The sequence below is a fragment of the Mustela nigripes genome, chromosome 1 (genome assembly GCF_022355385.1).
Source record: "Mustela nigripes isolate SB6536 chromosome 1, MUSNIG.SB6536, whole genome shotgun sequence".
NCBI lineage: Eukaryota > Metazoa > Chordata > Mammalia > Carnivora > Mustelidae > Mustela > Mustela nigripes.
The window spans coordinates 38,322,889-38,338,478 of NC_081557.1; the positions used below are offsets into that span (position 1 = coordinate 38,322,889).

Here is a 15,590-nt window from a genome sequence, read left to right on the forward strand (position 1 = left end):
GTGACCAGTGGCAGGCTGAGGTTGGCAGGCAGGGACAGGTCCTGAAGTGGCCAGGCAGCAGCCACCTTCCCTCCAGGAGGCCTTGCCACATCTTCTCAGGCAAACCACATCTCTGTGAAATCTTGATACTTCCTGCCGCCCCCCCCCATTGCCCACCCAGAAGCTACTCTCATCGCCTGCTGGGATGACTTCTGCCTTCTGTGGCAACTTTATCTCGTTAGTTCGTGTGGGAGGCCAAGATGACGTGGCTATGAGCCTGACCCCCCAACGAACTCAAACGGGAGCCTCAGCCCTGCCTCCCATAGATGCGCTGTTAGACTCCAGAGCTGAATGGGGGAGCACAGAGAAACAGGTGCCATCAACCTCTCCTACAGGACCACCTCCCGGGTACAGCTGGTCAGGAAGGTTAGGGAAGGTGTCTCTAATGTCAAACACCCATGGACAGTGAAGGCGGCACCCTCTCTGCAGGCAGGCGACAGCTGGTCCCATGCTCCTGGACTGTCCTAATGTCCTCTGAGTGGTGACACAGCAGCTCTGTGGCTAGGACCTCACTGCCCTGAGTTATGGGTGACTGCCACAGGGTCAGGCACACACGAAGCCTACACCTGGACCAAGGGCTAGAAGTTAAAAATTCACCTTGCTTCTAAAAGGTGGGCACCGAGGAAAAGATCCGTAGCAAGATCTTTTGCCCAGCTCCAAGGGACATGAGGGGTGACACGGGACTGTGCCAGCACAAAGCCTTCTGCTTAAAAACCGTCTCCCACCTCCACTGGACACAGCCCCGCCTGAAAGAGCAGGTGTTATGATTCAGAAAGATCTGAGTTCAAATCCTGACCGTGACATGTGCTAGGCTTGGGGAGCTCCGGGCACATCAATTAAACTCCTAGAACCCTGGTTTCCTCAGTGTTACTCCTTAAACTCTCAATAATGGAACTGGCTTGGCAGCGAGCTCAGTGGAAAGACCGTCCAAGAGGCCCTCGGCACACTTGACTCCTGTCTTTGCATTCCCATCACCACGCGGCACGTCCCTAGGATTCCCTCCACGTTTGTTCTTGGCTCCGTCTGCTAACACTCACCATCCCACCGTGCCCTGTACTTCCAACTCCCATTTCCACGGCCAGCTCTGTGAATAGGGGGTTGACTGTTCAATGCCCACCATGATGAACGCCATGCCCAGAACGCTCAACGGGTATTAGCTGACTGGAAGAACAAAGGCCTCCCTTCTTCCAAGAATAATGTGGCAGGGAGGAAGGCAAGTAAATGCAAGAAGATGCAGGTGGCTCTCAGAGCTGAGAGGCTGAGCCGGTTGCTACCCGACCACCCGTTGCTGCCTCCTCCTTGGGCCCGCCCCCCAAGCAGACTAGGCCAAGGCTGAAAGGAGGGGGAGAGTCACCTTTTCTTAGTTTGGAAGAACAAACACAGATACAGCCGTGTGTTTGGGGGTACGCGTATGTATAAAATAATGGTAAACGGTTTCCGCCGAGGAAGACTCTTCAAGTTCCCAAATGAGAAAAAGAGCCCTTCCCGCATCCCATGGGGATTCCCTTCTGGACAGGAGAGCTTTGTTTGTCATGTACAGGGCTTCTGGTCCGGGGCGGTGGGCCCGGGGCGGCGGGTAGGGGTAGGGGCAGCAGGAACCACACGGAGGGTAGAGAAATAGAGCAATTCATAACATCGCAGATGGGAACACAAAATCGATGTCTGTAAACTTCTTTTGTACATCATTAATTCGTTAGCGCAGAGAAACCAGAAACAGAGTCAGAACTTGAGCAAACACTGGGGTAGTTGCATCCACATAGAGAGGACGGCACCCTTGGTTAAAAAGCAGGATCTATGAGGTTATCTTAGTCTTCCAACTAACTGCTCAGCCAGTGCAGCTAAAAGCCAGCCACCATCAGCCACACGTGCGAGCGAGCAAGCATGCTGCCCACTGCAGAGGGCCACCAAGTGCTCCTTCCTGGTCACTAGTGCTGTTCCACAGCCAGCCTTGTTGGCATAAAAGAAAAAAAAAATTTGGGAGGACTTTGGGAACGATCCCGGTGTCGACTGTTCGGTGCTGTGAAATCACACTTTGTTCTTTAGGTTTAGTACAAAAACAAATTTAATTACTGTACGGGGAAAATCAGAACGTAACAACCACGAAAAAGGTAAGTGGGAAAGGCAATGACATGGGCTACAAACTCATTTTTATTAAAAAGTAAAGCACTTATGTGCAAACTATAATCCCTCCGTATTTCTAAAATAGGGCATTATGGGGAAAAAAAGTCATTTATGTTTTACTGTAAATCTTGGAAGGGGAGAAAAAAAGGAGAACTTGCATTTTAAAACTCTCAGTGCCTCTGTTTATTCCGGCAAAATATATTTTCAGAGACTGGAAAATCAGACACCCGTAAAGAACAATTAAATTCACATATAAATGGAATTGCAAACATGGATTTCTTTGAGAGCTTTCCCATCTCTAAGATCTTTTTTTTTTAAGGCCTCACCTCAATTTATTTTTTTTTTCCAAGTAACAGAGCCGTACATTTAAAAAACAGTATTGAGCAATATGGAAGAAATCTGGCAGAAAATCCTCTCTGTGTTGAAAGAACACATGAAAAATGACATGAAAAAGACGTGTCTTTCGTTAAGTATTCTTTAAAATAAATGAAGAGCGTAAAATAACTTCTCACTATTCTTTTAAAGTAATTTCATGGTAACTACTCTGGAAGTTGATTCTTATTTTATTTATTTGCTATTTCTACAATAACTTGGTGTCTCTGGACTTTTCTTCCCCGCTCTCGTAGCCCAGGGCTGTTTGGTGGACATGTGAAGGTTAAAAAAAAAATCATGTTTCTGTGCTGAAAAGTTATCAAGACCAGCTCTCTGCTGCATTTGCATTGTTATTAGGGACACACACACACACACACACACACACACACACACTGAGCTTAATGTGAGGCTAGTACAGAAAGAGAGATTAGACACAAAAGAAATGTAAACAGCTCTCACATGCGAGGAAACTAGGTTACGAGAATCCCAGCACCAGGCATTCACCAGTCACCATGGAAAACAGGAAGTGAGATGCATAGCAACCACAAGCCAAAAAGCAGGAAAGCGCATACCTTTAGCTTGGAATGAAAATCACGAGATTTCCTTCTGGCAAGAACCTGAATGTGACTAGACACCTGCAGGGTAGGGGAAGGGAGGAAAACAAAGGAAAAGCCTGTAACCATGGAGATGAAAAGCCCCCTACAACTGGGCAAGCCAGACGTACCTTAATGGCGGCTTGAATTTCTCGAACTTTCTTTCTTGCTAAGACCTGTATATGACTAGACACCTACATTGTTCGGGTTTATGAGGGGAAACAAAACAAAACAAAACAAAACAAAAAAAGGAAATCAAATATAAAATCTCTACTCCTTGGGAGGGTTCTGGGGTGGGGGGTGGGGGGGGAGGTTATTTGCATCTCAACAAAGCTCTGCAGTTAGGAGTACACAGTCCCAGCCAGACACCAAGCCCCCAGCGCTGTTCTAAGCTTTTCAGACTGGGTCATCACTGCAGTGACTTGATTCAGGATGAAAGTTAGGCTGCTCCTAGTTTTCTCACCAGGGAGAAATCACGGGCTCGGGATGAGAGGGGGAGAGTGGAGTTGTTTTCTTTATGAAATTTAAAAGGTGGGGCTAGAGGTAAATGAAAATATTTATAGCTTCTCAGTATCAGGAGGGAAAATCCCTTCTTCTCAATTTAGAAGAGACTATCCATAAATTAGCACATTCTGCAGAATCAAAAAGCTGAAGCTGTCGGTTATATTCTGATCTCATTAAGAGCTCTGGATTCTGTAGCAAATGTTAAAATAATACTGACATGTAAATTAGATCTCAAAGAGAAATGGAAAGACCCAGTTAGCAGAGCAATTTTTTTTTCCCCTTATAAATATCTTTAATCCTTCCACTCTTCTGGATATTGACTGGGCGCCAAGTGGATTTGCATATTATTACAAAGCGAAAAGTGTGAATACAGCCAGCCAGCCATTCTGTTAAAAATCTGGGTTGAAAACCACACGATTTGCTGAACAACAAATTCACATTGGAGAGGTATCACCAACGGCTGCCTAAAAACATCCCCAGGACGCCGGGGTGTGGAAAGCCAGCCAAGCCCAGCTTCTGAAACACAACGATTCCACTGGGTAAACAAATTTGCATCTCTTTCAGCAGGACTTGGTTAAATTTAGAAGAGTCCCCCAGTGAAGGGCTTGGGCCCATGACCAGAGCTCCTAGACTAGCAGACAGCTCAGGCCCAAGGCTTTCAGCATGTTGGGAATTAGATCTATCTGTTTCAGAAATTCAGAATCTTCCATTTAAAAGTTCAGCGACTCAGACTGAGAAAGGTGGTTATTTTATTTCAAATACTCTGCTGACTCTAAAAACAGGATTTAGGGTAATAAAAGATCCTTTTATCTTTCAGTTTCAATGATTTTTTTTTCCCAATTTGTTTTTTGTTGTTGTTGTTGTTGTTGTTTTTAAGTACAGAGAAGCAGGAACTCCCCCATCTCTTCACCCCTCCATCCGGCTCCTGCTTTCACTTGTTCTCATCCGAGTTCTGTTCTCACGTGATTCTCTGACTTGCTGAGGGCCTCTGTCCACTGCTGGGGAGGGGGGTGGGGGTGGGGGGACATCCACTGAACAGACAATGCCCCTGCCTCTGTGCACTGGCAGGAGGCCACAGCCCTCTGTGCTGACTCAGCAGTCAGGCTCCTGGCGGGGGCACATGGAAGCATTCCTGGGGAAAAGCTCTCCCCGCTGTAAACACTCATGAAAACAACTCATCATGGAGCAGAGAACTGGAATCTGCTGCTCACACTTAGCGAGACCACAGCTGAGCTCGCCTTTTGGTACGATGATCTTTTTTTAAAAAAATCCATGCCAGATAGATCCGCATAGGTCAACGTCCAAAAGTAATTTTGTTCTGTTAACAACTCACCCGTGAGGCTCGTCTGATTCCACCCACCCCGGCCCCTCTTCCTTCCTTTCTTTTTCTGTTTTTCGTTAAACCCGAATTTCTCATCCATTCCAGTTCTGAACTGGGTCAGGGGGTCTGGGCTGCTTTCCATCAGAAGGAACAAGGAGAGCCAGAGCCCTGACAAAGGGCAGAGCAAAATTCCTGACACTGCTCTGCCCAAAGGTTCTTTAAGTTGTAACTTCATTTCCGTCACAGCAGCTACTGACCAAAGGCCATAAGCGTGAGAAGCAACCGGTCACTGAGCGCGCACCGTTCAGTATTATGTTCGGGCCAAGACTCAGAGCTGCTGGGGTTACTGTTCCATGGAAATGATGACTCACGGGTAATGGTTCCAGGATTTTACAATGCGCAAAATCTCCAAGTTTCACGACCTCCGAGCATACAGTAGCGCCCGCAGCTGTCGCGGTGTTTACAGATGCGCAGTTCGGGAAAGAACTGGAGGTATTAAAATATGGTAAAGGAGCAGTGTCTACACTGTCCTTGGAGGAGACGCTTTCCCAGATATGTGAGACCACACAGTGAGGGGTCACTGAAATGATGAACAGTGAAAACTGAGCCAATGGAAAACACCTACAACACTGATGTCCTTACAGGGGACTCCAACTGGGGGCTCCTAGGAGCCAAAGCACAGACAGCCACTGCAGCCAAAATGCCTTGTTGGGGCCATTCGCTGACATGCACAGTGTCCAGGCTGGTTAGTTTACCTGTTTCCTGGTCCTCGTCTTGCCTGTCCTGAGTTTGATGTATCTGGCTATCAATTCATTCCTACCTGAAAGAAAGAAGAATTTACAATAAGATGGGTTACCTTAAACACACACACACACACACACACACACACACAACGAAAACAAAAAACAGCCTCTGAAAGCTAAAAAAAAGAATTTAGAATCAGGACTCCTTAAGTGGGAGCTGCACACCTATTAATGCTAGAGAAAGAAAACAGTACAATTGTCTGCAACAATACTTACTAGGGGAAATTTAGCATGAAGGGCATTTAATGATGAACTAGGATTAACAACTTTAGACAGAAATGTGTCTCTTGGTTTCTTTACAGGCTCATACCTAAAGGGGTGCTCAACTTGTACGAGCAACTGGTGAAGGGGCCACAAACCCACAAACCCGTTTCCGTCCTAAGTGTTCATGCCCGGTCCTCCTCACCCAGTCTTCTAGTTACCTCCCGTTAGAGCCAGCAGAACCACTGGGGAATGAACTGCTCCTACCAGGGAAGGAGACACTCCCCAGAGGTTGTCACTGTGCTAGTAACTAACTACACACAAGGTCATGTTCATGAAAGAGAAAAAGAAAAAAAAATGACTTAACCTCCTCAAAATTTCATAACCTGTAGGGGAAACAATATGAGCCTACCCGGCCAGGAGATGGGAAGGACAAACAAATCACCTGACTTTGAAGAACTGTACAATGTGATGGGAAAAGACAGCCCCGGAGCTAAGTGGGGATGGGTACGACTGAAACCACATGAGCTCTGGGGCTCGCTGTAGGGTTTGTCTCTGCTCTCCAACGTCCCAGACAAAGCTGCGTACCTGAAGATGGCAAGAGCTTTGTTTCTGCCCCGAAGCCTCCCCAGCATGCAGCACACTGCTGGGCACTCAGAAAGAGCAAATGAAGATATAACACAGCCTCTGGTCCAAGGGAAGGACCACACTCCCCCAAATCTCCCCTGGCAGAACCAGTGGCATTACTGATGACCGACCCAAGAGTATGGAAATCTCGCCTGATGATTCTTAAGATTCCCTCAGCACTGCCTAGATGGTTCCCGTCATCAAGGCTCTGCCTGCCTGCCTGTGGTAGGACCACTCTGCCCACTTGTGATCTCTCTCTGTCTATCAAATAAATAAATAAATAAATAAATAAATAAATGACAGGATCACAACGGGAAGGCAGAAGAATCATGGACTCCTGGGGCTGGGAAGTGCCTCCACGTCATCCACTCCCACTAGTAGAAGCCTCAATTCTTAGAAGCCTAACCAAGCACTTCTAGAATTATGGAAGCAGTTCATTTTACCTTAAAACATTTTTAAGGGGGAAAAAAAAGACGCTTCTTATTTGGGGCTTCTTTTTATAACTTTCATCCCCCAGATTCTTTCTTTTTTAAAAGATTTTATTTAATTATTAGAGAGAGAGCGAGGGTGGGAACACAAGGAGGGGGAGTGGGAGAGGGAAAAGCAGGCTTCCTGCTGAATGGGGAGCCTGATGCAGGGCTCTATCCCAGGAGCCTGGGATCATGACCTGAGCTGAAGGCAGATGCTAAACCGACTGAGCAACCCTCTCCTTGTTCCTCTTAACAAGAACAAGGCTCTGCACATGACTGACTTTCAGATATTAATGACAGCTTTCAGGTCTTCCTGGAGTTGTACTCAGGCCAAACCTCCTCTGTTTCTGTTACCTGTGACAGCTTTGGAACACTACCATATCCATCCAGGGAACCATCCTTTGTCTAGTTTCTTCTCATAGCCTCTCAGAGCCCAGAACTACAGTGGTGTTCCTCCTATGACAAGTCCATAGCAGAAGTCTATCACCTCCCTCATCCTAAATACTCTACCTCTGTTAATGTGACCTAACGCTGCATTTGATTTTGGGGAACCACAATCAACTGTCAAATTTGTATCATTTGAACTCGTAAATGTCTTTTTCATATAGACTACTCCTCTGATAGATCCTACCTCTGTGCCCAGTATTTTCATGCATAGCTGGGATTTTTCTGATCCAAATACAGAACCTTACACTTATTTCCACTTCATTTCATCCCATTAGATTAAGCCTATCATTGCAGCCTGTCAGGATCCTCTCAGATCCCGATGCTTGTCTGAACTTACCCTTTCAGCACAGGAAAAGGACCTCTAAATTCAGGTTAAAGAACTGCTTCTCCAAGCATTCTCTCTCAAACTTCTGAGAACTACCAATATCCCCTCTAGTGTCATTGGGGTCTACTTCTCCATCTCTCAGATGGTTGTACAGATTTTGCAATTTGTCTCAAAGGCTCGCCGACAGCCGAGCCCAGCCAGGAGTACCTAATTACCAGAAGCCAGACCTGAACGACAACGTCTGCAGACTAGCCAAGCACCCTCCAGCTCAGGGCCTCCCTGTGCGTCCTGTTCAGGGCTGTCTGAGTGGCCAGCACGAAATAAATCCGGGGTTCTGCATTACACGCAATTTCATTTGAACCTTATCCAGATGGCAAAAACGTCCCCTGCCCACCTACTCTTTCTCTGTGATAAGAAGACAAGGTTGTGTGATGTGTGTGACACATAACTGTAACTGATTGCTTAGAGCCCCTGAATGAATGGTGAGATCAACACCCAGGACAGCCACGTGCAACTGCGCACACCCTGGGGTCTATGCATATGACACCCCTTGGGATTAATGTCAAGGCAAACTCTAATTAAAGCACTTCCGAAAATTACTACAACTACAGCATGCCCTCACCCGGCACCTGTCACGTGCTGAGCACGAGATCACAACCACCATTTCACTGTAACTTGCCGTGACTCTCCTTGCCCATTCTTAACCTTTCAAGACCCTGTTCCTTCTTCCATACCACATCTGAAACCACGAAGGGTAATTAACTTGGGGTTTCCGTGTTTCTCGCCTCAGTGCGGAAATCCGCTGATTCGCATTTTAAATTCAAACTCAACTAACTCTCAGCATCTACCTGTCTGAACAAGTGTTTGTTCATCACTTTAGTTCATGTGAATTTTCTAATCACCGTGATGGTGGCTTCATGTACAGAAATGCTATTTGGGCTTCCTGGGTTTTTAAAAATGTGTATTTTATTCATTTACTTAAAAAACAAGTTTAAACACCCTAGCTCATCCTTAAGTTTTAAGCTTGACTTCTATAACTTTTATAATCACTTTCTTTTTTGTTTTTTTTCCCCCTAAGATTTATTTATTTATTTATTTAAAAGAGAAAGAGAATGTGTGTGTGAGCATTACGGGGGGGAGGGGGGTGTAAAGGGGTAGAGAGAGAGAGTGAATCTCAAGCAGACTCCACGCTGAGCGAGGAGTCAGATACGGGAATCGATTTCAGGACCCTGAGCGGAAATCAAGAGTCAGACCGAGCCGCCCAGGTGCCTCTATAATCCTATCAAAGGACCATTCAAATAATGTTTGGTCCATCTTACAAAGCCATTAAACTCCTTTAAACATTTAAAATTACATATTTAATTTAGAATACACTTAATTCTTTTAATTATTAGAATTATTTGACCTAACTTCTTTTTTTTAAAATTTTATTTATTTGACAGACAGAGATCACAAGTAGGCAGAGAGGCAGAGAGAGAGAGGAGGAAGCAGGCTCCCTGCTGAGCAGAGAGCCCGATGCGGGACTCGATCCCGGGACCTCGAGATCATGACCTGAGCCGAAGGCAGTGGCTTAACCCACTGAGCCACCCAGGTGCTCCTTGACCTAACTTCTAAAATCTTTCCTTAAACAACTCTTAGAAACCTAATAAATTATCTTCAGCACTCTAATACTGCTTATGAATCTAGTAAGACTTCAACCTTCCCAAAAATCAAGTCTAAATCAGCTACTTGATTTCCCATTTTAATTTGGAAAAACAGGCTAACCTGTTGCATGGGCCAAATTATTTTAAATAATTACTTGAAACATCAAATATGTCTAGATCCTCTAAGTCAAATATTAACACTATGACTTTGCTTCTATTAAAAACTTCTATTTTCAATTCTTAATCTTCCCAGAATTAAAATACGCCTACCCATTATGGAAACAAGTATGGCATTCCAAATGATTTAGGACTATCTTCTTGGCATTTGGGGTTGTCCATATTTTGGGGAAATCAACTAGGTTCTGAATGGATTTTTGTCAGTGACCTTGACAGAACATTCTGAGTCCAATTTCTGTGTATTTCTATAGCACGGCTTCTCATATGGGGTGAATCCACATAGTCCAGAGCCCCGGAATTGAACTGTGGTCCTACAGTGCAGAAGTCCTTTACCAAGGACTGGTAGCTCAGGGCACCAGTTATCACTGATATAACTCAACTGGTAGCCCTGGATCCGCACAGCATTGTCTTTTCTTATAACCATGACCAGAGTGCTGGGTATTAGAAGTATTAACCCTAAAATTCCTTACTCTCTCTTCTAAAACACACACACACAGAGGCGCCTGGGTGGCTCAGTACTTCTGCATCCGACTCTTGGTTTCAGCTCAGGTTGTGATCTCAGGATCCTGAGAACTGAGCCTTGCATCTGGCTTTTGTGCTCAGCCTGGAGTCAGCTTGGGACTCACTCTCGCTCTTCCTCTGCCCCTCCCCGGCTCATGCTCTCATGCTCTCTAAAATAAATAAGTAAAATCTTTACAAAATAAAACACGCACATAGAGAGTGGGGCTTGATCCAGTCAACTTTATATTACAAACGTGACTTTCAGCAAAGGTAACTAAAAAGTTAGGTATGACTTTCCAAACTAATTCTACTGTCAAGTGGGGACCAGGTTCTTTATCCCTTACGTGATGCCTGCCTGGTGCATCAGGGATATAAAGAGAAGATCCCTGCTTGTCCACAGGGAGGTCACTGCCCAACACAGAGCTAAAAGAGCAAACCAGCTCTCCAGGTTCCACCACCACGACTGCCACGAAAGAGGACCTGATAACACACACACGTTACTGACCACAAGTAACAGAAAGTCTAGAAAGTCTTCTTCCCCAAAGTCCTGAACATAACCTAGGCCCTGAAGAACTGATGGCATTTTCTCCAACATTTTATTATGAAAAATTTCAGACATAACGTAAGTTTCTTTACAGAAAGAATTCCACAGTGCACACTCCAGACCCACCTCCTGGATCCTACCATTCACTTTGTCTATACTCACTAGGACACATCTACCCATCTGCCAAGCTGTCTCATTTTACTGTTGCTGTTGCGTTCCATCTCGCTGTGGTGGTCACAGGCACAGGGACACTCAGACTTAAGTATGCATATCACTCACTAAAGCAGTCAGGCAGATTTTGACAGGCAGCACAGAGGGGTATGAGTGGAAGGCCATTCTAGACAAAAGAGCAGCCCTTCCTTACACATACGAGCAGGAATCTGGCACCTGCTGACCTGCAGGATCCCGTGACTGCTGCATACTACCTTTCTGAGCCCACGAGTTTCCAGATTCTATGGTTGGCATGCACACGTGCACTCTTTCTTACTTCTCTATACATACTTGGAACAACCTATAGAGCTGAGTGCCAATGCCACGGTCCATCACCAAGTGTCATTACACTACGGCTTCCCTGTGGCATCAAATGGCCTTTGGAAACACATATCCTGATGCTTCTTTCTGTCTGAGGCTCTGCAGCTGCGGCCACTCTGGCTGTTCCCATAGGCAGGAGGCAGAAGCAAAGACAGACAGAGCCCCCTTAATGCTTCTACACTGGGATCCGTACCCTGGCACTGCAACCCAGCTTTCATTTCATCTCTTTCTCTTAAAGAACTTAGCACTGTTGGAAATGAGCCACCACGGCTTCTCCTGCATTCTGGATTGCCATGAAACCTCCCGCTAAAGGGAGAGGGAGACCCCGACAAGGGGAAGGCGCAGAGTTTGCACTGGGCTTGCCTCCCCTACAGGGAAGCCTGGTTAGCGCTGTTGTGGCCTGGGTGTGTGATGGGATGTGGCCTCAAGGTCATGTTTGAGGCACAGCAAATGCAGGGTCTGTGGCTAGAAATTGTAGCCCAGAGACTCAGGGCTTTCAGAGAGTAAGAGCCACTTTGTAATTGAATGGAGGCAGGGAGCCACAAAGGAAGAAGTAACAACTGGAACCTCCTCTTCCTGGCCGTAGCCCAATGCAGAGGCAAAGTCAGGCCAGGGAAAGGCTGAACAGCCCTGGGGGCGGGGGAAGCTCTCACTGATTGATGCACACTGGGCCTCCCTTGGCTGTGAGGGATACCTGACGGTGCCTCCCATCTTTTAACCATGTAAAGAATGAGAATCAGAAAGAAAGCTCAAATTTCTCTTGATTGCTAGAACAAAGCTGCATCAAATAGGGACGGATGCCCTGGCTGTAACCTTCCGGTCTTCCACATACCCTCCTGAACCCCGACTCAGCCCAAGGGCCCTGTCAGACCACCAGAAGCTTCCCTGGTAACCCCTTAGGCTTTCTGAGCTTCGTACCTGCCCGCACAACTGCTTTCATGTCCCATATCGCTCCAGGTCATTTCTGCACACCTTCCAAATGTTTTGTCCTTCAGGAGCCTTTGAGAAGGAAGGGGCCTCCCCTTTCCATAAACATCCCCAGCCTCTGACTTGGGCTGCTTTGATGCTGGCTTACATCCTTCCCACCTTATACGCTATCGTTTCGGTACATGTCACAGCTCCAACCAGACGACGGAATCACGGAGAATAAGGACCAATTACATTCATGTTTCCTTTTTCTCCCTTCCAGGCAGCTCAATGTTTGTGGCAAAAGTCACTGGCAGGGGCAGAAGGAGGGTTCCTCCTTCCCTATAATCCAGTTTGACACTCGATCATCGACATAAAGTGAGAACAGAAAAGGAAAAGATGACCCTGTGAAAAGAAGCAAAGAAGATGCCTTCCTCCAGGTGAGAACACCGCCGGGACACGGCTCTGTCCTCCAACACAGCAGCAGCACCCAACAGAAAGAACGGTTACGGAGTACTTTCTCAGCACGGTTCTCTAGGTGGTGGTCAAATACTCTCTGGCCATCAGTGCTTTTTTCCTTTTAATCAGCTGAGCTTCATTTAAAGGAAAAAATATCTTGAATGATGAAAGCCAACAGTGAAAAGCACAATGTGTGAGGGGGACAATGTGTGAGCCAAGCGTCGTCAGCCAGAGAGGAGTCAACAGAGCAGGGATGTTTAATGACCCTGTCCTGCCCCATATATAGGGAGTTTGTATCGCTGGAGCCCACCAGAGGGGGCAGCAGAGAGTACGAACTCACCAGGAAGGAGCTGGTAATTCCCCTTTTCTCCGACCCAGCTGCCACTGTACATGCAAGAATGGGGGCCGGGAGGAGGAGAGGGGGAGGTCTACCAAAGCTCATCTGTCACCCTCTAGTCAGACAAGGGACAACACCTACAAGATCACAAGCAACATGCCAGAAGCAGGAGGGCATGAAGATGCCATTTCGCTTCAAGGAACCTACACCGGAGAAAGACTGACCTGTAAGAATGGGGTCCAGTCACCGTGTCCTTCCCCAGGCCTGCGTCCCAGGGGCCACGTCCCGCTTCTCTGACTGCTCACATGATAAATGCCTGCCGCTCCCACTTCCAGACAGCAAGTCCCACAGGAGCATGGAGCACACACTGGGTTTTGTTCACCACTGTATACCCCCCGGGTCAAGAGCACAGCAGGCCCTCGGGAAATACAAGCTGAGGAATGCATGACCCAATGACAGGGATGGAGACCAGAGTGGGTGGGACAGGGGTACAAAAGCTAAGAGTGGGAATAAAGGGGGATTCACCCCCCACCCAACAGCCAAAAAGAAAAGAAAAGCACCTGAATCAACCCCAGGGCCCTGCCTATGAGGAAGTTTAGACACCAGTGTCTCAGTTAATCCCCGATATAAATCACTGACCAGGGACACCTGGGTGGCTCAGTGGGTTAAGCCTTTGCCTTTGGCTCAGGTCATGATCCAAGGGTCCTGGGATCGAGCCCCACATCAGGCTCTCCGCTCGGCAGGGAGCCTGCTTCTCCCTCCCCCTCTGCCTGCCTCTCTGCCTACTTGTGATCTCTCTCTCTCTCTCTCTCTCACAAATAAATAAATTTAAAATCTTAAAAAAAAAAAAAAATCACTGCCCAAAAAATCGGCACCCATATGGAAAATCACCAGAAAGGGGCCAGACAACCTGTTCTGGGTCATTAGGAGCTGGTACTTGATGTTCCCAATCTAAAGGTTTACAGAATGGACTGGTGTCCTTCAGGAGGTGAACACCAGTCGGTCCCCTAAAAGAACCTGCGTCTGCGTTCATCCAGGAGCTCAAAGGACTAGCTTTATAAGAAAGAATATGCAGAGGAAGGCTGTGTTAATTCTGGTTCGTTGGAACTTCTCCCTCACATCCCTTCAGGATTCATGGTCATAATGAAAAACCCTGCTTCGGGGCGTTCCCATCGGCCAACGGCAGCTGATAACGTGATAGGGCATGGGTCCCATAAAACACTGCATGTTCCTTCATCTGAGCAGGACGGCTTACAAATCCCACATCCACTGGAATGGTAGTCCACGACCCTAGACTACCAGGGTCAAAAAGAGACAAGCAAGTAAACCTGTCCAATGCTTCACATGAGATACAATCCTGCTATGCTGGAGAGAAATTCTTTTTGTTGTCATTGCTTCGAAGAGGAAAATAAATATGAATGAAGTCAGTTTTTCGAACGGTTTGTTCTCTAGGAAGCGGTAAGAGATGCTAGAGCATCACTTTTTTACTTCTCTAATGGGTAACTTCACGGGCCTTGATTATTTTATGCCTCTGGCTGTTGTTCTTTGCAGTCCCTCCTATACACAGCCACCGACAGAGCATAGCCTGGCTTAGCCACTCTACTGCCCCATGACCTTCAATGGCCCACTGCCCTCGGTCTAAAGGTCAACCTGCTTTAGATGGTATTCAGTGCTGTCCCAACACCTGGCCCGAAAGCTCTGTTTTCATGCCATACCTCATCCATCGTCACCTGAATCCATCTTACCACCATCAAAATGCATGTGGGGCTTTCAGTCCCCCAAACTATCCTGCCATCCTGAGGTTTTGCTCAGAGTTGCAGTATCTCTTATGACAACCAGGTAAAATCCTTCTAGACCCAGGAAAAAGGGTCTAGAACCCCACGAACCCCGCTCCCCCCACTTAAACATGTACGAGACAGGGAGCATGTGAAGAAGAATGACAGCTAGGGAGCCTGGAGCCCACCTCACAGACCAGTGGTTGTCAGAGAAACCACAACATGACAAAGCAAACTGACCGTAGAAGCCAAGGCGAGTTACAAACGAATCATTTAGCATGGCTTGGCTCTGAAAGGAGCAGAGACTCACCCTTCTGCCCCGCTCTGCCTGCACTGTGGCTCTGGTGCGACTTCCTTGTGTAACCGACTGTGAGCTCCTTAAAGGTAGGGTGTTTGTCTTCAGCGTCTTTGTATTCTGTACACACAAGGTATGTATGGGATTTAATGGAACCTATGCTTCCTGCTCCCTAAACAACACCCCCCACCCAGGTTCTCGGGGAAGTTTTCATTCACTTTTGGGCATTTGCCTTTTCTTTTACACCCACATCTGATTATGTTGCTTTCTTGCATCATTAGATCGCTGGCCACTGTAAGAAAAACACACACTTCTTCGTCCAGTACCTAGGCCTAACAGTCCATTCCTGTAGAGGGCTCCTCCATTCTGGTACAAGAAGCTTCACAGAGTTCCCACGTCCTTGTCATGCTTTTCCATACCCCCATGCCTCTGTACAGACCGTATGTCCTTAAATGTCCTTTCCCTTCTCCTTTGCGTACAAAATCCCCTCATCCCTGTAAGCCCCAACTCAAATATTTCCTCCCAGAAGTCTTCTGGGAGCCAACCAACCAGAGTTAGTCATCTTCTCCTTTGTATCCTTGTGTACCCAGCTTATACGG

General features: G+C 46.9%; 1 protein-coding gene across 10 annotated transcripts in view; it reads right to left on the reverse strand.

The window, feature by feature from the left end:
• TEAD1 (TEA domain transcription factor 1) overlaps positions 1-15,590 on the reverse strand; it is a 261,228-nt gene that overhangs the window by 71,333 nt on the left and 174,305 nt on the right. For 5 of the 10 annotated variants that reach the window (XM_059408047.1, XM_059408049.1, XM_059408046.1 and 2 more), the window contains 2 exons: positions 5,706-5,770; positions 3,105-3,167 (listed from right to left, as the gene is read on the reverse strand). In XM_059408047.1, coding sequence (XP_059264030.1) covers positions 3,105-3,167; positions 5,706-5,770 — 128 coding nt within the window. Of the gene's footprint in view, positions 1-3,104; positions 3,168-3,256; positions 3,320-5,705; positions 5,771-15,590 lie in introns of all 10 variants that reach the window. The other 5 variants (XM_059408043.1, XM_059408044.1, XM_059408050.1 and 2 more) reach the window with 2 other exon arrangements.